The 25,309-nt window shown below is 46.2% G+C and overlaps 1 protein-coding gene across 1 annotated transcript in view; it reads right to left on the minus strand.

Moving 5' to 3' along the window:
- LOC311112638 (OTU domain-containing protein 4-like) overlaps positions 1 to 25,309 on the minus strand; it is a gene marked incomplete at its 3' end in the record, with an annotated part of 49,908 nt that overhangs the window by 19,951 nt on the left and 4,648 nt on the right. Inside the window, exons 7-14 of the mRNA XM_084155783.1 lie at positions 21,939 to 22,113; positions 19,317 to 19,368; positions 13,199 to 13,304; positions 10,665 to 10,729; positions 10,471 to 10,571; positions 10,245 to 10,354; positions 9,478 to 9,661; positions 1,224 to 1,365 (exon numbers count right to left, since the gene is read on the minus strand). Of these exons, the coding sequence (XP_084011909.1) occupies positions 1,224 to 1,365; positions 9,478 to 9,661; positions 10,245 to 10,354; positions 10,471 to 10,571; positions 10,665 to 10,729; positions 13,199 to 13,304; positions 19,317 to 19,368; positions 21,939 to 22,113 (935 nt within the window). The remainder of the gene's footprint in view (positions 1 to 1,223; positions 1,366 to 9,477; positions 9,662 to 10,244; positions 10,355 to 10,470; positions 10,572 to 10,664; positions 10,730 to 13,198; positions 13,305 to 19,316; positions 19,369 to 21,938; positions 22,114 to 25,309) is intronic.

Raw genomic sequence — 25,309 nt, forward strand, 5'->3', positions numbered from 1 at the left:
CCCCCAGTTATCACACCCCAACCCAGACACACGCCTCCTCACCCCCAGTTATCACACCCCAACCCAGACACACGCCTCCTCACCCCCAGTTATCACACCCCAACCCAGACACACGCCTCCTCACCCCCAGTTATCACACCCCAACCCAGACACACGCCTCCTCACCCCCAGTTATCACACCCCAACACAGACGCACGCCTCCTCACCCCCAGTTATCACACCCCAACACAGACGCACGCCTCCTCACCCCCAGTTATCACACCCCAACCCAGACACACGCCTCCTCACCCCCAGTTATCACACCCCAACACAAGACACACGCCTCCTCAACCCCAGTTATCACACCCCAACACAGACGCACGCCTCCTCACCCCCAGTTATCACACCCCAACACAAGACACACGCCTCCTCACCCCCAGTTATCACACCCCAACACAAGACACACGCCTCCTCACCCCCAGTTATCACACCCCAACACAGACGCACGCCTCCTCACCCCCAGTTATCACACCCCAACACAAGACACACGCCTCCTCACCCCCAGTTATCACACCCCAACACAAGACACACGCCTCCTCACCCCCAGTTATCACACCCCAACAGACACACGCCTCCTCACCCCAACAGACACACGCCACCTCACACCCCAACACAAGCCTCCTCACCCCCAGTTATCACACCCCAACAGACACACGCCACCTCACCCCCAGTTATCACACCCCAACACAAGACACATGCCTCCTCACCCCCAGTTATCACACCCCAACACAAGACACACGCCTCCTCACCCCCAGTTATCACACCCCAACCCAGACACACGCCTCCTCACCCCCAGTTATCACACCCCAACACAGACGCACGCCTCCTCACCCCCAGTTATCACACCCCAACACAGACACATGCCTCCTCACCCCCAGTTATCACACCCCAACACAGACGCACGCCTCCTCACCCCCAGTTATCACACCCCAACACAGACACACGCCTCCTCACCCCCAGTTATCACACCCCAACACAGACACACGCCTCCTCACCCCCAGTTATCACACCCCAACACAAGACACACGCCTCCTCACCCCCAGTTATCAAACCCCAACACAGACACACGCCTCCTCACCCCCAACCCCGACACACGCCTCCCCACCCCAACCCCGACACACGCCTCCCCACCCCAACCCAGACACACGCCTCCTCACCCCCAACCCAGACACACGCCTCCTCACCCCCAGTGCAGGGAAGCTGGTCTCGTCCCGTAGCTCCATCTCCAGCAGGGCCAGGTCTCTCTGTTCCTCCTGTCTGGCTAGACGCTGTGCCTCGGACAGACCAAACGCTGCAGCCTCCGACATAGTGCTGGAGGATGGCCTCCTATAATATAATAATAATAATAATAATAACATCACCTCCTAACACACAGTTAATGACAGTACACAGTTAAAAGGGGGCACTTCCCCCACTTTTTTTTTTTACATATTCATACACAAATTAATTCTCTCCAGTGGCCATATGAGTGTCTATATATGTATATATCAAACTAAGAATGCTACACTTTCTGTAGTCCAAAGGGTTAGGGGGAAAAAAACTATTCAGAATGTGATGGGACTTCTACCACTACTATCCACTGATGGGACTTCTACCACTACTATCCACTGATGGGACTTCTACACCTACAATACACTGATGGGACTTCTACCCCTACTATCCACTGATGGGACTTCTACCCCTACTATCCACTGATGGGACTTCTACCCCTACTATCCACTGATGGGACTTCTACCCCTACTATCCACTGATGGGACTTCTACCCCTACTATCCACTGATGGGACTTCTACCCCTTACTATCCACTGGGACTTCTATCCCTACTATCCACTGATGGGACTTCTACCCCTACTATCCACTGATGGGACTTCTACCCCTACTATCCACTGATGGGACTTCTACCCCTACTATCCACTGATGGGACTTCTACCCCTACTATCCACTGATGGGACTTCTACCCCTACTATCCACTGATGGGACTTCTACCCCTACTATCCACTGATGGGACTTCTACCCCTACTATCCACTGATGGGACTTCTACCCCTACTATCCACTGATGGGACTTCTACCCCTACTATCCACTGATGGGACTTCTACCCCTACTAGACACTGATGGGACTTCTACCCCTACTAGACACTGATGGGACTTCTACCCCTACTATCCACTGATGGGACTTCTACCCCTACTATCCACTGATGGGACTTCTACCCCTACTATCCACTGATGGGACTTCTACCCCTACTATCCACTGATGGGACTTCTACCCCTACTATCCACTGATGGGACTTCTACCCCTACTATCCACTGATGGGACTTCTACCCCTACTAGACACTGATGGGACTTCTATCCCTACTAGACACTGATGGGACTTCTACCCCTACTATCCACTGATGGGACTTCTACCCCTACTATCCACTGATGGGACTTCTACCCCTACTATCCACTGATGGGACTTCTACCCCTACTATCCACTGATGGGACTTCTACCCCTACTATCCACTGATGGGACTTCTACCCCTACTATCCACTGATGGGACTTCTACCCCTACTATCCACTGATGGGACTTCTACCCCTACTATCCACTGATGGGACTTCTACCCCTACTAGACACTGATGGGACTTCTACCCCTACTAGACACTGATGGGACTTCTACCCCTACTATCCACTGATGGGACTTCTACCCCTACTATCCACTGATGGGACTTCTACCCCTACTATCCACTGATGGGACTTCTACCCCTACTATCCACTGATGGGACTTCTACCCCTACTATCCACTGATGGGACTTCTACCCCTACTATCCACTGATGGGACTTCTACCCCTACTATCCACTGATGGGACTTCTACCCCTTACTATCCACTGGGACTTCTATCCCTACTATCCACTGATGGGACTTCTACCCCTACTATCCACTGATGGGACTTCTACCCCTACTATCCACTGATGGGACTTCTACCCCTACTATCCACTGATGGGACTTCTACCCCTACTATCCACTGATGGGACTTCTACCCCTACTATCCACTGATGGGACTTCTACCCCTACTATCCACTGATGGGACTTCTACCCCTTACTATCCACTGGGACTTCTATCCCTACTATCCACTGATGGGACTTCTACCCCTACTATCCACTGATGGGACTTCTACCCCTACTATCCACTGATGGGACTTCTACCCCTACTATCCACTGATGGGACTTCTACCCCTACTATCCACTGATGGGACTTCTACCCCTACTATCCACTGATGGGACTTCTACCCCTACTATCCACTGATGGGACTTCTACCCCTACTATCCACTGATGGGACTTCTACCCCTACTATCCACTTATGGGACTTCTACCCCTACTATCCACTGATGGGACTTCTACCCCTGCTATCCACTGATGGGACTTCTACCCCTACTATCCACTGATGGGACTTCTACCCCTACTATCCACTGATGGGACTTCTACCCCTACTATCCACTGATGGGACTTCTACCCCTACTATCCACTGATGGGACTTCTACCCCTACTATCCACTGATGGGACTTCTACCCCTACTATCCACTGATGGGACTTCTACCCCTACTATCCACTGATGGGACTTCTACCCCTACTAGACACTGATGGGACTTCTACCCCTACTATCCACTGATGGGACTTCCTGGAGAAAAAAAGGTGTTCTGATGATATAACATTTTAAAAATCCAATTGCTGCCGTGACTTTGAGATACGGAGCGTGCAAAAATGATTACGCGCATTGCCACTGCGATTGCATAGGCCTCAGGTGGTAAATTAGCCCCAAATAAACTAGCCTGTGATTACAGTGCATAGAGATGCAGGCAAATTCATCAAAATAATATATATACACACTACCGTTCAAAAGTTTGGGGTCACTTAGAAATGTCCTTGTTTTCCACGAAAACATACATGACATTAGTTTGAATAGGAAATATAGCAAAATGAATAGGAAATGTAGTCATTGACAACGTTAGAAATAATGATTTTTAATTGAAATAATAATTGTGTCCTTCAAACTTTGCTTTCGTCAAAGAATCCACCATTTGCAGCAATTACAGTCTTGCAAACCTTTGGCATTCTAGTTGTCAATTTGTTGAGGTAATCTGAAGAGATTTCACCCCATGCTTCCTGAAGAACCTCTCACAAGTTGGATTGGCTTGATGGGCACTTCTTACGTACCATACGGTCAAGCTGCTCCCACAACAGCTCAATAGGGTTTGACATCCGGTGACTGTGCTTGCCACTCCATTATAGACAGAATAACAGCTGACTGCTTCTTCCCTAAATAGTTATTGCATAGTTTGGAGCTGTGCTTTGGGTCATTGTCCTGTTGTAGGAGGAAATTGTCTCCAATCAAGCGCCGTCCACAGGGTATGGCATGGCGTTGCAAAATGGAGTGATAGCCTTCCTTCTTCAAGATCCCTTTTACCCTGTACAAATCTCCCACTTTACCACCACCAAAGCATCCCCAGACCATCACATTGCCTCCACCATGCTTGACAGATGGCATGAAGCACTCCTCCAGCATCTTTTCATTTGGTCTGCGTCTCACAAATGTTCTTCTTTGTGATCAGATCACCTCTAACTTCGATTCGTCTGTCCATAACACTTTTTTCCAATCTTCCTCTGTCCAGTGTCTGTGTTCTTTTGCCCATCTTAATCTTTCTTTTTATTGGCCAGTCTGAGATATGGCTTTTTCTTTGCAACTCTGCCTAGAAGGTCAACATCCTGGAGTCGCCTCTTCACTGTTGACGTTGAGACTGGTGTTTTGCGGGTACTATTTAATGAAGCTGCCAGTTGAGGACCTGTGAGGCGTCTGTTTCTGAAACTAGACACTAATATATTTGTCCTCTTGCTCAGTTGTGCACCGGGGCCTCCCACTCCTCTTTCTATTCTGGTTAGAGCCAGTTTGCGCTGTTCTGTGAAGGGAGTAGTACACAGCGTTGTATGAGATCTTCAGTTTCTTGGCAATTTCTCGCATGGAATAGCCTTAATTTGTCAGAACAAGTATAGACTGACGAGTTTCAGAAGAATGTTCTTTGTTTCTGGCCATTTGGAGCCTGTAATCGAACCCACAATTGCTGATGCTCCAGATACTCAACTAGTCTCAAGAAGGCCAGTTTTATTGCTTCTTTAAATCAGCACAACAGTTTTCAGCTGTGCTAACATAATTGCAAAAGGGTTTTCTAGTGATCAATTAGCCTTTTAAAATGATAAACTTGGATTAGCAAACACAACGTGCCAATGGAACACAGGACTCTGTACGCCTACGTAGATATTCCATTTAAAAAACAGCTGTTTCCAGCTACAATAGACATTTACAACATTAACAATGTCTACACTATCTCTATTATTTTAACAGACAAAGAATGTATTTTCTTTCGAAAACAAGGACATTTCTAAGTGACCCCAAACTTGTGAACGGTAGTGTGTGTATGTATGTATGTATGTACAGTGAGGGGAAAAAGTATTTGATCCCCTGCTGATTTTGTATGTTTGCCCACTGACAAATAAATTATCAGTCTATAATTTTAATGGTAGGTTTATTTTAACAGTGAGAGACAGAATAACAACAACAAAATCCAGAAAAACACATGTCAAAAATGTTATAAATTGATTTGCATTTTACTGAGGGAAATAAGTATTTGACCCCCTCTCAATCAGAAAGATTTCTGGCTCCCAGATGTCTTTTATACAGGTAACAAGCTGAGATTAGGAGCACACTCTTAAAGGGAGTGCTCCTAATCTCAGTTTGTTACCTGTATAAAAGACACCTGTCCACAGAACCAATCAATCATTCAGATTGAAAAAACTCTCCACCATGGCCAAGACCAAAGAGCTCTTCAAGGATGTCAGGGATAAGATTGTAGACCTACACAAGGCTGGAATGGGCTACAAGACCATCGCCAAGCAGCTTGGTGAGAAGGTGACAACAGTTGGTGGGATTATTCGCAAATGGAAGAAACACAAAAGAACTGTCAATCTCCCTCAGCCTGGAGCTCCATACAAGATCTCACCTCGTGGAGTTGCAATGATCATGAGAACGGTGAGGAATTAGCCCAGAACTACACGGGAGGATCTTGTCAATGATCTCAAGGCAGCTGGGACCATAGTCACCAAGAAAACAATTGGTAACACACTACGCCGTGAAGGACTGAAATCCTGCAGCACCCGCAAGGTCCCCCTGCTCAAGAAAGCACATATACAGGGCCGTCTGAAGTTTGCCAATGAAGATCTGAATGATTCAGAGGAGAATTGGGTGAAAGTGTTGTGGTCAGATGAGACCAAAGTCGAGCTCTTTGGCATCAACTCAACTCGCCGTGTTTGGAGGAGGAGGAATGCTGCCTATGACCCCAAGAACACCATCCCCACCGTCAAACATGGAGGTGGAAACATTATGCTTTGGGAGTGTTTTTCTGCTAAGGGGACAGGACAACTTCACCGCATCAAAGGGACGATGGACGGGGCCATGTACCGTCAAATCTTGGGTGAGAACCTCCTTCCCTCAGCCAGGGCATTGAAAATGGGTCGTGGATGGGTATTCCAGCATGACAATGACCCAAAACACATGGCCAAGGCAACAAAGGAGTGGCTCAAGAAGAAGCACATTAAGGTCCTGGAGTGGCCTAGCCAGTCTCCAGACCTTAATCCCATAGAAAATCTGTGGAGGGAGCTGAAGGTTCGAGTTGCCAAACGTCAGCCTCGAAACCTTAATGACTTGGAGAAGATCTGCAAAGAGGAGTGGGACAAAATCCCTCCTGAGATGTGTGCAAACCTGGTGGCCAACTACAAGAAACATCTGACCTCTGTGATTGCCAACAAGCGTTTTGCCACCAAGTACTAAGTCTTGTTTTGCAGAGGGGTCAAATGCTTATTTCCCTCATTAAAATGCAAATCAATTTATAACATTTTTGACATGCGTTTTTCTGGATTTTTTTGTTGTTATTCTGTCTCTCACTGTTCAAATAAACCTCCCATTCAAATTATAGACTGATCATGTCTTTGTCAGTGGGCAAATGTACAAAATCCGCAGGGGATCAAATACTTTTTTCCCTCACTGTATGTATGTATATATATATATATGTATATATATACACAGTGGGGAGAACAAGTATTTGATACACTGCCGATTTTGCAGGTTTTCCTACTTACAAAGCATGTAGAGGTCTGTAATTTTTATCATAGGTACACTTCAACTGTGAGAGACGGAATCTAAAACAACCACCACCCATTCACCGAAACCTCAAACCCCGGAAAGGTAAGTGTTTATGTATGGAAGGGTGTTCATTCTGCTATGTCATCCATGCCTGCTTACAACCATATGTTTATGTAGCATATGCAGCAGCCAGTGGTTGAGTTCTGCTTTTCTGATGTATCAAATACTTATGTCATGCAATAAAATGCAAATTAATTACTTAATCATACAATGTGATTTTCTGGATTTTTGTTTTAGATTCCGTCTCTCACAGTTGAAGTGTACCTATGATAAAAAATTACAGACCTCTACTCATTCAAGGGTTATTATATTAGTTTTACTATAATCTACATTGTAGAATAATAGTGAAGACATCAAAACTATGAAATAACACATTTGGAATCATGTAGTAACCAAAAAAAGTGTTAAACAAATCTGAGACCCTTTGCCTTGATATTTTACATTTTAGTCATTTAGCAGACACTCTTATCAAGAGCGACTTACAGTTAGTGAGTGCATACATTTTCATACTGGCCCCCCGTGGGAATCGAACCCACAACTCTGGCGTTGCAAACGCCATGCTCTACCAACTGAACTACACAGGACTTGATGACAGCTTTGCGCGCTCTTGGCAAAAACCTCCTTAGACAGAAGCGTGCTACATGGCAGACCAATCCAAACTCATCTCCCGGCATGTCCAGCCCAAACATTATTTCAGCCAATCATGGCTAGTGGGGAGGTTCCTGTCTTTCTCCACCATCTAGGCTCGTATTTATGGATGGAATATACGTTTGAAAGTTCACATGCGCCAGTAGGTATTTTTGCCCAAAAAAATACATTTAGATAAAAACAATTATGTTTACATTAAATAAATAAATATAAATAAACATTAAAATGCAGCTCCTGTGAAGTAGACATATGCCTAGTTTCCTGAGGACCCACAGTTGACGGTGCATGTCAGAGCAAAAACCAAGCCATGAGGTCGAAGGAATTGTCCGTAGAGCTCTGAGACAGGATCGTGTCGAGGCACAGATCTGGGGGAGGGTACCAAAACATGTCTGTGGCATTGAAGGTCCCCAAGAACACATTGGCCTCCATCATTCTTAAATGGAAGACGTTTGGAACCACCAAGACTCTTCCTAGAGCTGTTCGCCAGGCCAAAATGAGCAATCGGGGGACAAGGGCCTTGGTCGGGGAGGTGACCAAGAACCCGATGGTCACTCTGACAGAGCTCCTCTGTGGAGATGGGAGAACCTTCCAGAAGGACAACCATCTCTGCAGCACTCCACCAATCAGGCCTTTATGGTAGTGGCCAGACGGAAGCCACTCCTCAGTAAAAGGCACGACAGCCCACTTGGAGTTTGCCAAAAGGCACCTAAAGGACTCCGACCATGAGAAACAAGATTCTCTGGTCTGATGAAACCAAGATTGAACTCTTTGGCCTGAATGCCAAGCGTCACATCTGGAGGAAACCTGGCACCATCCCTACGGTGAAGCGTGGTGGCAGCATCATGCTGTGGAGATGTTTTTCAGCAGCAGGGACTGAGAGACTAGTCAGCATAGAGGCAAAAATGAACGGAGCAAAGTACAGAGAGATCCTTGATGAAAACCTGCTCCAGAGCGCTCAGGACCTCAGACTGGGGCGAAGATTCACCTTCCAACAGGACAATGACCCTAAGCACACAGCCAAGACAACACAGGACTGGCTTCGGGACAAGTCTCTGAATGTCCTTGAGTGGCCCAGCCAGAGCCCGGACTTGAACCCAATCGAATATCTCTGGAGAGACCTGAACATAGCTGTGAAGCGACGCTCCCCATCCAACCTGACAGAGCTTGAGAGGATCTGCAGAGAAGAATGGGAGAAACTCCCCAAATACAGGTGTGCCAAGCTTGTAGCGTCATACCCAAGAAGACTCGAGGCTGTAATCGCTGCCAAAGGTGCTTCAACAAAGTACTGAGTAAAGGGTCTGAATACTTATTTTTAATAAATTAGCAAAAATGTATAAAAACCTGTTTTTGCTTTGTCATTATGGGGTATTGTGTCAAGATTGATGAGGGGAAAAAACAATTTAAAACATTTCAGAATAAGGCTGTAACGTAACAAAATGTGGAAAAAGTCAAGGCGTCTGAATACTTTCCGAATGCACTGTAACTCTCTACTGCAGCTAGTGGTTGGTTTTTTCCATCTAAGATCGGTGTAAAAGTTTAGTATTGGGGTCCAGACAGACCTGGGGTTGAGGTGGGGGGTGCTCCTGACCCCTCCCTCCTCTACGGTGGCCTGTGGGGGCCAAGAGTGCTGCTTGTGGACACCACGCCCAACGCTGTGGGAGGGGCCTTTTGCCTGAGAGACAGGCAGCGTTTCCGACGGCGAAGGATTCCCTGACCTCCTCCCTCCTCCCCTGCCCTCCCACTCTGGGGGGGGAGAGAGAGAGAGACAGAGATAAGGTGGGGGAGAGAGAGAGAGACAGAGAGTGAGTAGAGAGAGAGAGAGAGAGAGAGAGAGAGAGAGAGAGAGAGAGAGTGAGTAGAGAGAGAGAGAGAGAGAGACAGAGAGAGAGAGAGAGAGCGCGAGAGAGAGAGCGAGAGAGAGAGAGAGAGAGAGAGAGAGAGAGAGAGAGAGAGAGAGAGAGACAGAGACAGAGACAGAGACAGAGACAGAGAGAGAGAGAGAGAGAGAGAGAGAGAGAGGAGAGAGAGAGAGACAGAGAGAGAGAGAGAGAGACAGACAGAGAGAGAGAGAGAGAGAGAGAAGAGTTGAAGTTTTCAACTGTTGTACAACAGAACACAGCTCATTCTAAAACAAATATATTCTAGAACACAAGAGAGATCGATCAAAGACTGATTGCAGGAAAAAGATGATTATCTTTAAATAAATAAAAGTTATTCATGAACACTGTTGGGACGATGCAAGAGTTTTCAAAGTTAGTGGCTAGGGGACATGTTTAAGGCACTTACCAAAGACTAGGGGTCTAGGGGACAGGTGTAGGGTCCTTACCAGGGTGTGGAGTGGAGACGTTGTTCAGTCTCTTTCCGTCTCGGGTCACCGTGCTCCAGGACGTCGTCTCGTCTGTGGGGGGCCGCAGGTTCCAGAGGGATACAGAGCGTCTGGACACATTCACACACACGATAAAACATGACAGGGTAAAGCCCAGAACAACGATAAAACATGACAGGGTAAAGCCCAGAACAAAGATCATATAAAAAGGAGAGAGATGACCTACTTCCTGCCCAGTTCCTCTATGAAGACAGTGACGGGCCCGTTATCAGGCGACACTTCCTGGATGTAGGCGCCATAGTAACGCCCACCGTTGTCAAGGCGAACCTAGAGGGGGCGGGGCAGAACAACTACACTATCAGAGAGCATCCACACAAAACACAGTCAGCGGAGTGAAGACCTCACACACACACACCGTACCTTGCACTTGTCTCCCACGGTGTACTGCATCCCAGCAGCGATGCAGAAATCCAGCTTTTGCTGAGCTGAAACAGGAAATAACCAAGTTAGAACAGGTGAACAAAATCCCCATGACACCACCACTCAATACAAACACAGGTACCAAGGTTATTATAGTAAATGAAAACTGAAACTAAAATAAACTAAAATGGAAAAACAATTCAGCCAAATAAAAACAAACTATACTGAAACTATCTTTGACTGCAAAACTAACTCAAATAAAAACCACCATTTTTTCCTAGCGTCTGAATCCGGCAGGTAAATGCTGCCAGTAGATGGCGATATTTCAAATAGGCCTAGCTATTACTAGCTAACAGGGATGAAATCCGAGGGCGTCCACTGAGCGTGACCGGGCCAGGCTTGAGCAGCTGGTGAAGTCGCAGGAGCCGTTCGCAAATCCACACCGACCAAACTTCAAAACTAACAGCCAATCGCCTGTCTGATGTGGTGCCGTGCCTTCTCACCCTTGGAGGCACACTTGCATTCAAACTACTGTTGCAAAACAGTTGGCACAGGTCCTCCTGAAGGTCACTGCGTGAGCGCTTCGCATGCATACTGAATCCCCTTGCAGCCAACTTCCAAGTGTGTCTCTGGCACTTCCCATTAGAGAGATGGAGCCACTGATCAGAGAAGAAAAAGTATTTTGTACTTCAGCAAATCAGAGAGTACAGCCGTGGCGCAGAAGGACCCCAGGAAGATGCCAGCACGATGAATCCAGCAAGCATCTCGACCACAGTCCTTCAGAAATATAGCTTCCTCGCGTCGAAGATAGTGTCTGAGGTCACTGTCCAGCCGGAGGGTCAACCAGGCGGGGCATTAAGTGCCCCGTGTGAGCTGTGGAAATACCTGGAAGAGGTAAAGGGAGGCATGTTGACCGAGTTGTTTATCCAAAGCGGTGCCTTGTCACACTGGATCTGTTTTCTACCACCGCACCCCAAGCGTTCGTGGAGAGAATATTCTGTGTCTGTGGACAACTTGTCATCAGGCTTGAGAAACCGAACGACCACCTCTCTGGAATGCAGTCTCTTAAATAATACACCAGAAAATCATGTTTGGTTGAACAGAAATGTGCACACACACACACACACAAAACTGTTAAACTGAAAGATCTGTGAAGAATTGTTGTATTGCAGCCGTTTTTCTGAACCCTTTTTGAAGGGGTTAGTCAGTGATACATGTTTAATATTACATAAACACAACATGTCATGACCGTAAACTGACAACTGAATTTCAAATAAAAACAGAATAGAAATAAAAAGTAATATTAAATCACTAAACTACACTATATTGCCCAAAGTATGTGGATACCCCTTCAAATTAGTGTATTCGGCTATTTCAGCCACACCCGTTGCTGGCAGGTGTATAAAATCGAGCACACAGCCATGCAATCTCCATAGACAAACATTGGCAGTAGAATGGCCCGTACTGAAAAGCTCAGTGACTTTCAACGTGGCACCGTCATAGGATGCCACCTTTCCAACAAGTCAGTTCGTCAAATTTCTGCCCTGCTAGAGCTGCCCCGGTCAACTGTAAGTGCTGTTATTGTGAAGTGGAAATGTCTAGGAGCAACAACGGCTCAGCCGCGAAGTGGTAGGCCACACAAGCTCACAGAACGGGACCGCCGAGTGCTGAGGCGCGTAGAAATCGTCTGTCCTCCGTTGCAACACTCACTACAGAGTTCCAATCTGCCTCTGGAAGCAACGTCAGCACAATAACTGTTCGTTGGGAGCTTCATGAAATGGGTTTCCATGGCTGAGGAGCCGCACACAAGCCTAAGATCACCATGTGCAATGCCAAGCGTCGGCTGGAGTGGTGTAAAGCTCACCGCCATTGGACTCTGGACCAGTGTAAACACGTTTATCTGGAGTGATGAATCACGCTTTACCATCTGGCAGTCCGACGGACGAATCTGGGTTTGGCAGATGCCAGGAGAATGCTACCTGCCCCAATGCATAGTGCCAACTGTAAAGCTTGGTGGAGGAGGAATAATGGTCTGGGGCTGTTTTTCATGGTTGGGGCTAGGCCCCTTAGTTCCAGTGAAGGGAAATCTTAACGCTACAGCATACAATGACGTTCTAGACGATTCTGTGCTTCCAACTTTGTTGCAACAGTTTGGGGAAGGCCCTTTCCTGTTTCAGCATTACAATGCACCCGAGCACAAAGCGAGGTCCATTCAGATATGGTTTGTCGAGATCGGTGTGGAAGAACTTGACTGGCCTGCACAGAGCCCTTACCTCAACCCCATCTAACACCTTTGGGATGAATTGGAACGCCGACTGCGAGCCGGGCCTAATCGCCCAACATCAGTGCCCGACCTCACTAATGCTCTTGTGGCTGAATGGAAGCAAGTCCCCGCAGCAATGTTCCAACATCTAGTGGAAAGCCTTCCCAGAAGAGTGGAGGCTGTTATAGCAGCAAAGACCAACTCTTTTAAATGATCGAATCCTTCTTGATGTAATTGGATTTGGATTAAAATAAAGTATTTTAAAATGTACCTCTCTTGGACTTCACCCAGACATCGTACTCTGTGTTTCTGTAGAGAAAGGGGTTGAGAGAACGTCTGACCCTGTTGGAGAGGGGTTGGCCTCTACCTCCTCCACTCTGAAACACACACACAGAAATAACCAATCAATAAGCAACCAATAAATAAGCAACCAATAACCAATCAATAAGCAACCAATAACCAATCAATAAGCAACCAATAACTAGAGATGTGACAAATGGACAATTCTGCTTAACATTTAAACTGCCATTAAAAAAAAAAAAAATGTTTCCAGTTAAAATGATAAGGAAAAAAATGATAAAATTACACGTCAATTCACAGAATAATGGTCCTATTACATATGCAGTTTATTAGGTACACCCATCTAGTACCGGGTCGGACCCCTTTTCCTCCAGAACAGCCAGAATTCTTCGGGGCATTCTACAAGGTGTCGGAAACCTTCCACAGGAATGTTGGTCCATGCTGACGCAATGGCATCACACTGTTGCCACAGATGGGACGGTGGTACATCTCATGCTGCGAACAGCCCGTTAGCTTGCACTGTTCTCGCCGTTCTCCTTCGACGTTCGCTCATCAACGAGCTGTCGTCGCCCACAGGACTGCCGCTGACTGGATGTTTTTTTTGTTACTGTGGTACAAGAGGGGCACCAACAATCATACCACGCTCAAAGTCGCTTAGGTCACTCGTTTTGCCCACGTTCAATCCAACAGTAACTGAATGCCTGGATGCCTGTCTGCCTGCTTTATATAGCAAGCCACAGCCACCTGACTCACTGTCTGTAGGAGCGATGCATTTTCGTGAACGGGGTGGTGTACCTAATAAAATGTATCTACCGCAGTCAAATATCTTTGAAAGCGCCTCGGCTACGGCATGTTTGTTTGTCTGTTACACCGCAGCTATTTAAATGCAGACAAAAACAAACCTTCTCTGAAGATAGTTGATGCACCACTGAACAGCCATTTTACTTGTCTGTAAAGGAATTCTTCTTCAGACTAACTTCCATCACTAGGCGACCAGAACTGTCAATCAAATAATAGAGCTGCCTGCCTTACTGCCTGCAAAAAAAAAGTACTTTAAAAGTTAGTTAAATACCAATACATTTAGAAGAAAGAAAACTCATCTTCCGCTAGGAATCGACTCATAAGACTCAGTATTTTTAGTTGCCATACTTCCGAGAACACAAACACTCACATATTTTATAGCTAGCTAGCGAGGGACAGAGAGAGGGGCAGTATAGGCAGGTCAGCCACCAGACAGACAGAACCGTACACTAGGCCTATCTATCAGTATAGGCAGGTCATCCACCAGACAGACAGACAGAACCGTGCACTAGGCCTATCTATCAGTATAGGCAGGTCAGCCACCAGACAGACAGAACCGTACACTAGGCCTATCTATCAGTATAGGCAGGTCATCCACCAGACAGACAGACAGAACCGTGCACTAGGCCTATCTATCAGTATAGGCAGGTCAGCCACCAGACAGTCAGAACCGTGCACTAGGCCTATCTATCAGTATAGGCAGGTCAGCCACCAGACAGTCAGAACCGTGCACTAGGCCTATCTATCAGTATAGGCAGGTCATCCACCAGACAGTCAGAACCGTGCACTAGGCCTATCTATCAGTATAGGCAGGTCAGCCACCAGACAGACAGTCAGAACCGTGCACTAGGCCTATCTATCAGTATAGGCAGGTCAGCCACCAGACAGACAGAACCGTGCACTAGGCCTATCTATCAGTATAGGCAGGTCAGCCACCAGACAGTCAGAACCATGCACTAGGCCTATCTATCAGTATAGGCAGGTCAGCCACCAGACAGTCAGAACCGTGCACTAGGCCTATCTATCAGTATAGGCAGGTCAGCCACCAGACAGTCAGAACCGTGCACTAGGCCTATCTATCAGTATAGGCAGATCAGCCACCAGACAGTCAGAACCGTGCACTAGGCCTATCTATCAGTATAGGCAGGTCATCCACCAGACAGTCAGAACCGTGCACTAGGCCTATCTATCAGTATAGGCAGGTCAGCCACCAGACAGTCAGAACCGTGCACTAGGCCTATCTATCAGTATAGGCAGGTCAGCCACCAGACAGACAGTCAGAACCGTGCACTAGGCCTATCTATCAGTATAGGCAGGTCAGCCACCAGACAGACAGAACCGTGCACTAGGCCTATCTATCATTATAGGCAGGTCAGCCACCAGACAGACAGAACCGTGCACTAGGCCTATCTATCAGTATAGGCAGGTCAGCCACCAGACAGACAGTCAGAACCCTGCACTAGGCCTATCTATCAGTATAGGCAGGTCAGCCACAGTCAGAACCGTGCACTAGGCCTATCTATCAGTATAGGCAGGTCAGCCACAGTCAGAACCGTGCACTAGGCCTATCTATCAGTATAGGCAGGTCAGCCACCAGACAGACAGTCAGAACCGTGCACTAGGCCTATCTATCATTATAGGCAGGTCAGCCACCAGACAGACAGTCAGAACCCTGCACTAGGCCTATCTATCAGTATAGGCAGGTCAGCCACCAGACAGACAGTCAGAACCGTGCACTAGGCCTATCTATCAGTATAGGCAGGTCAGCCACCAGACAGTCAGAACCGTACACTAGGCCTATCTATCAGTATAGGCAGGTCAGCCACCAGACAGACAGTCAGAACCGTGCACTAGGCCTATCTATTGGCAATCAAAGGCTGTATCTCTCAACGGAATGCTGTATTTCGTAATTTCTTGGCTCGCAATTTCTTGCAACTGAAGTAAAACGGGGCCTATCATCAATGAAGAGGCTAGGATTTATTTTATATATACACAGCACCAGTCAAAGGTTTGGACACCTACTCATTCCAGGGTTTTTCTTTATTTTGACTATTTTCTGCATTGTGGAATAATATTGAAGACATCAAAACTATGAAATAACTAGCTTTATGGAGGTAGTCACCTGGAATGCATTTCAATTAACAGGTGTGTTAATAAAAGTTCATTTGTGGAATTTCTTTCCTTCTTAATGCGTTTGTCACTAGCCCATTCAAGTTTAACATCCTTATCATTTATCGCTAGGAAGCTCTTTGCCACCTTCTCCTCCCTGCTGAACAATCAGATCCCCCTCTCCACCCTCTCCGAGTTGGGCATCTCCGGCGCGGCTCACTCCTGGATTGCGTCCTACCTGACCGGTCGCGCCTACCAAGTGGCGTGGCGAGAATCTGTCTCCGCACCACGTGCTCTCACCACTGGTGTCCCCCAGGGCTCAGTTCTAGGCCCTCTCCTATTCTCGCTATACACCAAGTCATTTGGCTCTGTCATATCCTCACATGGCCTCTCCTATCATTGCTACGCAGACGACACACAACTAATCTTCTCCTTTCCCCCTTCTGATAACCAGGTGGCGAATCGCATCTCTGGCAGACATATCAGTATGGATGACGGATCACCACCTCAAACTGAACCTCGGCAAGACGGAGCTGCTCTTCCTCCCGGGGAAGGACTGCCCGTTCCATGATCTCGCCATCACGGTTGACAACTCCGTTGTGTCCTCCTCCCAGAGTGCAAAGAGCCTTGGCGTGACCCTGGACAACACCCTGTCATTCTCCGCTAACATCAAGGCGGTGACCCGATCCTGCAGGTTCATGCTCTACAACATTCGGAGAGTACGACCCTGCCTTACACAGGAAGCGGCACAGGTCCAAATCCAGGCACTTGTCATCTCCCATCTGGATTACTGCAACTCGCTGTTGGCTGGCCTCCCTGCCTGTGCCATTAAACCCCTACAACTCATCCAGAACGCCGCAGCCCGTCTGTTGTTCAACCTTCCCAAGTTCTCTCACATCATCCCGCTCCTCCACACACTACACTGGCTTCCAGTTGAAGCTCGCATCTGCTACAAGACCATGGTGCTTGCCTACGGAGCTGTGAGGGGAGTGGCATCTCCGTACCTTCAGGCTCTGATCAGTCCCTACACCCAAACGAGGGCATTGCGTTCATCCACCTCTGGCCTGCTGGTCCCCCCTACCTCTGCGGAAGCACAGTTCCCGCTCAGCCCAGTCAAAACTGTTCGCTGCTCTGGCAGCCCAATGGGTGGAATAAGCTCCCTCACAACGCCAGGACAGCGGAGTCACTCACCACCTTCCGGAGACACTTGAAACCCCACCTCTTTAAGGAATACCTGGGATAGGATAAAGTAATCCTTCTACCCCCCCTTACCCCACCAAAAAAAATAACATATTGTAAAGTGGTTATCCCACTGGCTATAAGGTGAATGCACCAATTTGTAAGTCGCTCTGGATAAGAGCGTCTGCTAAATGACGTAAATGTAAATGTTTGAGCCAATCAGTTGTGTTGTGACAAGGTAGGGGTGGTATACAGAAGTTCGCCCTATTTGGTAAAAGACCAAGTCCATATTATGGCAAGAACAGCTCAAATAAGCAAAGAGAAACGACAGTACATTACTTAAAAAAGTATCCGGAAAATGTCAAGAACTTAGAATGTTTCTTCAAGTGCAGTCGCAAAAACCATCAAGCGCTATGATGAAACTGGCTCTCATGAGGACCGCCACAGGAAAGGAAGACCCAGAGTTACCTCTGCTGCAGTGTTAACTGCATCTCAGATTGTAGCCCAAATAAATGCTTCACAGAGTTCAAGTAACAGACACATCTCCACATCAACTGTTCAGAGGAGACTCCGTGAATCAGGCCTTCATGGTCGAATTGCTGCAAAGAAACCACTACTAAAGGACACCAATAAGAAGAAGAGACTTGCTTGGGCCAAGAAACCTGAGCAATGGACATTAGACCGGTGGAAATCTGTCCTTTGGTCTGACAAATCCAAATGTGAGCTTTTTGCAGGGTAGGTGAACGGATGATCTCTGCATGTGTGGTACCCACCGTGAAGAATGGAGGTGGTGTGCGGGTGCTTTGCTGGTGACACGGTCAGTGATTTATTTAGAATTCAAGGCACACTTAACCAGCATGGCTACCACAGCATTCTGCAGCGATACGCCATCCCATCTGGTTTGGGCTTAGTGGGACTATAATTTGTTTTTCAACAGGACAATGACCCAAAACACACCTCCAGGCTGTGTAAGGGTTATTTGAGAGTGATGGAGTGCTGCATCAGATGACCTGGCCTCCACAATCAACCGACCACAACCCAATTGAGATGGTTTGGGATGAGTCGGACGGTAGAGTGAAGGAAAAGCAGCCAACAAGTGCTCAGCATATGTGGGAACTCCTTCAAGACTGTTGGAAAATAATTCCTCATGAAGCTGGTTGAGAGAATGCCAAGAGCGTGCAATGCTGTCATCACTTTGAAGAATCTCAAATATAAAATATATTTTGATTTGTTTAACACTTTTTTGGTTACTACATGATTCCATATGTGTTATTTCATAGTTTTGATGTCTTCACTATTATTCTACAATGTAGAAAATAGTAAAAATAAAGAAAAAGCCTGGAATGAGTAGGTGTGTCCAAACTTTTGACTGGTACTGTATATAAAAAATATGTACTTTTACCCCTTTTTCTCCTTAATTTTGTGATATCCAATTGGTAGTTACAGTCTTGTCCCATCGCTACAACTCCCCTACGGACTCGGGAGAAGCGAAGGTCGAGAGCCATGGGTCCTCCAAAACACGACCCGGCCGGCCAAACCCTCCCCTACCCTGGACGACGCTGGGCCAATTGTGCGCCGCCTCATGGGTCTCTGTGACACAGCCTGGGATCGAACCCGGGTCTGTAGTGATGCCTCAAGCACTGAGACACAGTGCCTTAGACAGCTGCGCCACTCGGGATATTCTAAAGGACAGACCAAAGACTGAACACACACTGGCGAAGAGAAATAGTCAGCTTCATTTGTGTGGGGGTGGGGGACAAAAAAAAAAATGTTTTTCCCATTAGGGATTTTTCTTAACGTTAAGGATCCCAATTTAATTTATAAACGTTTAAAACATTCACACCCCTACCAATAAATACCTAATAACATATCCGTCAATTACAAATCAATAACAGATCAATAACACAATAACAGAGATCAATAACCCAATAAGAGAGCGCAATACTTGTAGAAAAAGAGAAAGTAGAAACTCTACTGTGTGTGTGTATAGTTATAGTTACCTTAGTGGTGTGCCCCCTGTGGGCTGCAGGTCCAGCTGGTCCATCCTGGCTCCTGTGGATCACACCGACGTAAAGTCATATTTCAGACTTTTCGGGTTTCCGTTAGGAAATTGCAGCGCCGGACATTTAACCGGCAGCATTTTAAATTTACCGGACATTTGAGAAATTTACCGGACCCATATGCTTAACCTCATTAGGGCGTTCAGATATGAATATAGTAAATCATATTAACAGAACGTGCAAAAATCGAGGATGCAACGATGTGTGCGTCCTTCTTACCCAATTCTGATGTGCACTTTGAAGATGTTAGAATAACTGTTTACATTTACTATTTAATAATAATAATAATAATAATAATAATAATAAACTGAACAAAAAATATAAAAACGCAACATGTGAAGTGTCGGTACAATGTTTCATGAGCTGAAATATAAGATCCCAGAAATTTTCCACATGCACAAAAAAAGCTTCTTTTTCTCAAATCTTGTGCACAAATTTGTTTACATCCCTGTTGGTGAGCATTTCCCCTTTGCCAAGATAGTGCATCCACCTGACAGGTGTGGCATATCAAGAAGCTGATTAAACAGCGTGATCATTACACAGGTGCACCTTGTGCTGGGGACAATAAAAGATCTCTCAAGTTGAGGGAGCGCTCTACCATAAGACGCCTCCAACGTCGTTTTAAGAGAATTTGGCAGAACGTCCAACCGGCCTCACAACCGCAGATCACGTGTAACCACGCCAGCCCAGCACCTCCACATCCAGCTTCGTCACCTGCGGGATCGTCTGAGACCAGCCACCCGGACAGCTGATGAAAACTGTTTGTTTTTTTACAACCGAATAATTTCTGCACCAACTGTCAGAAACTGTCTCAGGGAAGCTCATCTGCGTGCTCGTCGTTTTGAGTTTATATTTTTGTTCGGTGTACTTTTCCCTCAGCCAACAAGACGAGTAACGAACAGCAAAATCACTTGCCTACAGTGGGGGAAAAAAGTATTTAGTCAGCCACCAATTGTGCAAGTTCTCCCACTTAAAAAGATGAGAGGCCTGTAATTTTCATCATAGGTACACGTCAACTATGACAGACAAAATGAGGGGGGAAAAAATCCAGAAAATCACATTGTAGGATTTTTAATGAATTTATTTGCAAATTATGGTGGAACTTGCACAATTGGTGGCTGACTTTTTTCCCCCACTGTATGTCAATCTACTATTCCCCCGTAGTAGGAAAGCTCACCTATTTATTGGTCAGATTGTCAAGAAAATAAATAGCCTTTTCCAATCAGACTCTGGGACAGTTGTGGGAAAATAGATCCCAGTTGTGGGAAAATAGATCTCAAATTAATACAACCAGTAGGACTAAGCTACATTATTATTATTATTTTTAAGCAATAAGTCTGATGCAAGAGATCAGAATTTTTTTTGCTTAAAAATGTTGATAAACTCTTTATTATTTCACATGTTCGTTCCATAATGCAATTAGCGGGGAAACACTTGTCAAAAAGGCATGCGAGCGGTTTCACGTGAGAGATGAAAGTATCCACTAGAAATATTGAAAGGGTCTAATATGTTTCTGTAATTGAAATCTGTGCGTCTACGTCAAAACATTTTATTTTATGTCTTTTAAGTTGTTACAGTTTATCTGATATTTGTCTCAAACATTGCTGCAGTCTTGGTTAGACCAGGTCTCTCTTGAAAAAATAGATTTGATCTCAATGAGACTAAGGTTAAATTAAAACATTTTTTAAAAAAATGACTAGGATTGTGCCTTTTGCACAACGGACAACGAAAGAAAGTTGATATAAAATAATTGGTCTGAATTTCGCTAGGCTACTTTGAAGCAAGGTAAAACATGCCTCATAATATGTAGTAAAATGTTCAGGTTTCAAACAATTTAAGTATATGTTTTCAAAATGCATACTGCCTCCAGCTCGTTGCAGAGTGGATGGCGCTGTCTTCTATATGCCGCAGCAGCTGACAGATGTTCCACTCAAAGGCTCTGTATCTGTATGCTTTACGCGTCGCGATAAATAAGATACGTAACGAATATACTGTAAAGGCACCAATTTAATTCCACAAAAATTATACAAATTAACCTATAGACCGATAAGCATGACCAGTTAAATGTATTTCCACCGACTGGCATTTCCACCAATCAAGAGGCTAAAAAACATTATTTCGCGATGGGATTTGTTCTTCCTCTTCTTCCGGACAATTGGCAAGCGCCAAATTTCACCGGCCGGAAGCCGGCTATTACCAGCTGACTGAAACTCTGATTCCCGTCTAATGGTTAAAAGGGATCGTTCATCCACATTACAAAATGACATATTGGTTTCCTTACCTGGTTTCCCGTCTATGGACGAGGTATGACAGTAACCCATGTTCTGGTTTTGTTTACCTGGCCACTGTTTCAAATGCTAACTTTTTAGCATTTGTGGCACAAATTCAATGCAAGTCAATGGTAACGATACAAGCATTTTCGCGTTTCACGTCCAAATCATCCCATCTAAAAAAAACGTAGCTAAAAATGGATTGTGTAACTCAATGAAGTCACTTCTAGATCATTTGGACATGGTACTATTGACTTGCATTGGATTAGGTTCGGTTCTGATCTGTCCCTACCAGAGAGCGTCCTCTCCCTCCACGTCCGACTCGTCGCTGCTACGACACTGCTCATTGTCCGGGTCGTCTTCTAGAAGGTCGTTACCACGGTTACCGGTACCGCCCTTCAGACTGGGAGCCACCACGGAACGCTCCGTGCCACACACACGCTCATAGAGGAGCTCGTACAGGACGGCTGGAGAGGGAGACAGAGAGACAGAGAGAGAGAACACACAGGGACAGAGGGACAGGGACACAGGGACAGAGACACAGGGACAGGGACAGAGACACAGGGACAGAGACACAGGGACAGAGACACAGGGACAGAGACACAGGGACAGAGACACAGGGACAGAGGGACAGGGACAGAGACACAGGGACAGAGGGACAGGGACACAGACAGAGGGACAGAGACACAGGGACAGAGGGACAGGGACACAGGGACAGGGACAGAGGGACAGAGACACAGGGACAGAGATACAGGGACAGGGACACAGACAGAGGGACAGAGACACAGGGACAGAGACACAGGGACAGAGACACAGGGACACAGACACAGGGACAGAGACACAGGGACAGAGACACAGGGACAGAGGGACAGAGACACAGGGACACAGACAGAGGGACAGAGACACAGGGACACAGACACAGGGACAGAGACACAGGGACAGAGACACAGGGACAGAGACACAGGGACAGAGGGACAGAGACACAGGGACAGAGACACAGGGACACAGACAGAGGGACACAGACAGAGGGACAGAGACACAGGGACAGAGACACAGAGACACAGGGACACAGACACAGACACAGACACAGAGACACAGGGACAGAGACACAGGGACAGAGACACAGGGACACAGGGACAGAGACACAGGGACAGCCACACAGGGATAGAGACACAGGGACAGAGACAGACAGAGACAGGGAAAAGGACATACAGAGACAGACAAAGAGACAGGGACAGAGAGACAGGGAAAAGGACATACAGAGACCGGGACAGACAAAGAGACAGGGACAGAGAGACAACATCAGTAAAAGCAACCTTTTGACCTTTTGGTATTCTGTTGATAGATAAACCTTTACCCCAACATATATTTCATGGCAAGAACTCAAGTATTTCCATTGATAGGAAGGTTGGGCTAAATGTATAGCATGGTAGCCTGGTTCATGACCTGTGGTCATTGACCATAAGAGTGGGCAATACGCACAATAGCACGGTAGACTGGTTCCAGATCTGTTTGTGGTCATTGACCACAGGAGCGGGCAATATAGCACAAACAGATCTGGAACCTGCCAATAGCATGGACCAATGCTGGTGAAATGACTAATCTGAACTCAGTGGCAGACAGAGGGCAGCGTTCTTCACAAGACAGGGTCCACACTGAAGGGGTTCCATTAATATTAATAGGGCTCCCGAGTGGCGCAGCGGTCTAAGGCGCTGCATCTCAGTGCTTGAGGCGTCACTACAGACCCCCTGGTTCGATTCCAGGCTGTATCACAACCGGCCGTGATTGGGAGTCCCATAGGGCGGCGCACAATTGGCCCAGCGTCGTCCGGGTTTGGCCGGTGCAGGCCGTCATTGTAAATAAGAATTTGTTCTTAACTGACTTGCCTAGTTAAATAAGGGTAAAATATATATATGGGCGCCCGCGTAGGCATGTTTTGCACCCGCTGAAAGTTGATCGCATTTGGAATCGGGCTACCTCGCTGTACGACAGCGAAGTTGGCTCAAAACAAAAATGACGTAATTAAGCACGTGGAGTAGCTAGTAGGATTCTGTGCCAAAAGTGATTTGCTTTTTGATAAAAACGCATTCTCTGCCTTCCCAATGAAAACTATTTTGAAAATTCAAGCATATTTTACGGAAAAAATAGATCAGGGGTGTCAAACTCATTTTAGCTCAGGGGCCACATGGAGGAAAATCTATTCCCAAGTGGGCCGGACCGGAAAAATCATGGTATATATATAACTTAAAAACAACAACTTCAGATTGTTTTCTTTGTTTTAATACGATCAACATACAACATAAAGCTGGAGCCTGAGGACAGTGTGTCCAAAATAGTACAAGCACAACATCACTATTAATCATAAAACACGTCAAGTTTATTTGAAAATTCTAAAGAAAAAGAACACACAAACACACAATGCCTCAGTGATTCACAGAAGTATATCACAGAACTATATCAGGGTGTCATTTCTCAGGCAGAAATGTAGATAAAAATAATGAAATCCTGTTCCCCAAACAAGTGCAAGAACCACAGAGTCAAGAATAGGTTAAAAATCAATTAAAAACATATAAACATAAAGCTGGAGCCTGAGGACAGTGTCCAAAAGCACAACATCACTATTAATCATACAACACTTCAAGTTATTTGAAAGTTCTGAGGACAAAGAACACACAAACACACAATGCCTCAGTGATTAACAGAACTGTTTCACAGATCACAGAACTATATCAGGGTGTCATTTCTCAGGCAGAAATTTAGATAAAAATAATGAAATCCTGTTCCCCAAACAAGTGCAAGAACCACAGAGTCAAGAATAGGTTAAATATACAAATAAAATAAAATCAATTAAAAACAATAGCACATCAACATAAAAACATATGAACATAAATCTGAAAGCGTTGCTCAAACTCCCGTAACAGTCCAGTTATTTTATCTTTGAACCGCTTCATGTCTGCCACATGTTGGGTCGCGCACACATTTTTCAGACAGGGGAAGTGAGCTGCATCACCACCGGCAAGTTGCGTCTCCCACAATGACAGCTTCAACTTGAAAGAACGTATGCTGTCATAATACTGCGTGACAACTTTGTTGCGCCCTTGCAGCTGTTTGTTCAAGTTATTCAGGTGCTCTGTAACATCCACCATAAATGCAAGGTCCTGCATCCATTCTGCGGAATGAAATTCTAACACTGGTTTGACCTTTTCTTCCATGAACTGTTCAATTTCTTCTCGTAAATCAAAGAAACGCCTCAGCACAGCACCTCGGCTTAACCATCTTACCTCAGTGTGGTATGGCAGGCCATAGATGTGGTCTTTCTCTCTGAGAAGGCTGTCAAACTGACGGTGATTCAGGCTTCTGGATCGGATGAAATTAACAGTTTGGATGACCACCTTCATGACGTTATCCATCTTTAATGACTTGCAACACAAAGCCTCCTGGTGCAAAATACAGTGAAAAGTCAAAAAATCACGTCCTCCATTTGCAGATTGCACTTTCTCTCTGAACTTTGTCACAACGCCTGCTTTTTTCCCGATCATTGAGGGCGCACCATCTGTAGCCAGGCTGACAGCGCGGGACCAGTCCACTCCGACCCTGTCCAGCGCGCCGACGAGTGCGGTAAAAATATCAGCTGCTGTCGTTGTATCTGTCATCGGCACCAAC

The sequence above is a fragment of the Coregonus lavaretus genome, assembly GCF_964263955.1.
Source record: "Coregonus lavaretus genome assembly, chromosome: 39".
NCBI lineage: Eukaryota > Metazoa > Chordata > Actinopteri > Salmoniformes > Salmonidae > Coregonus > Coregonus lavaretus.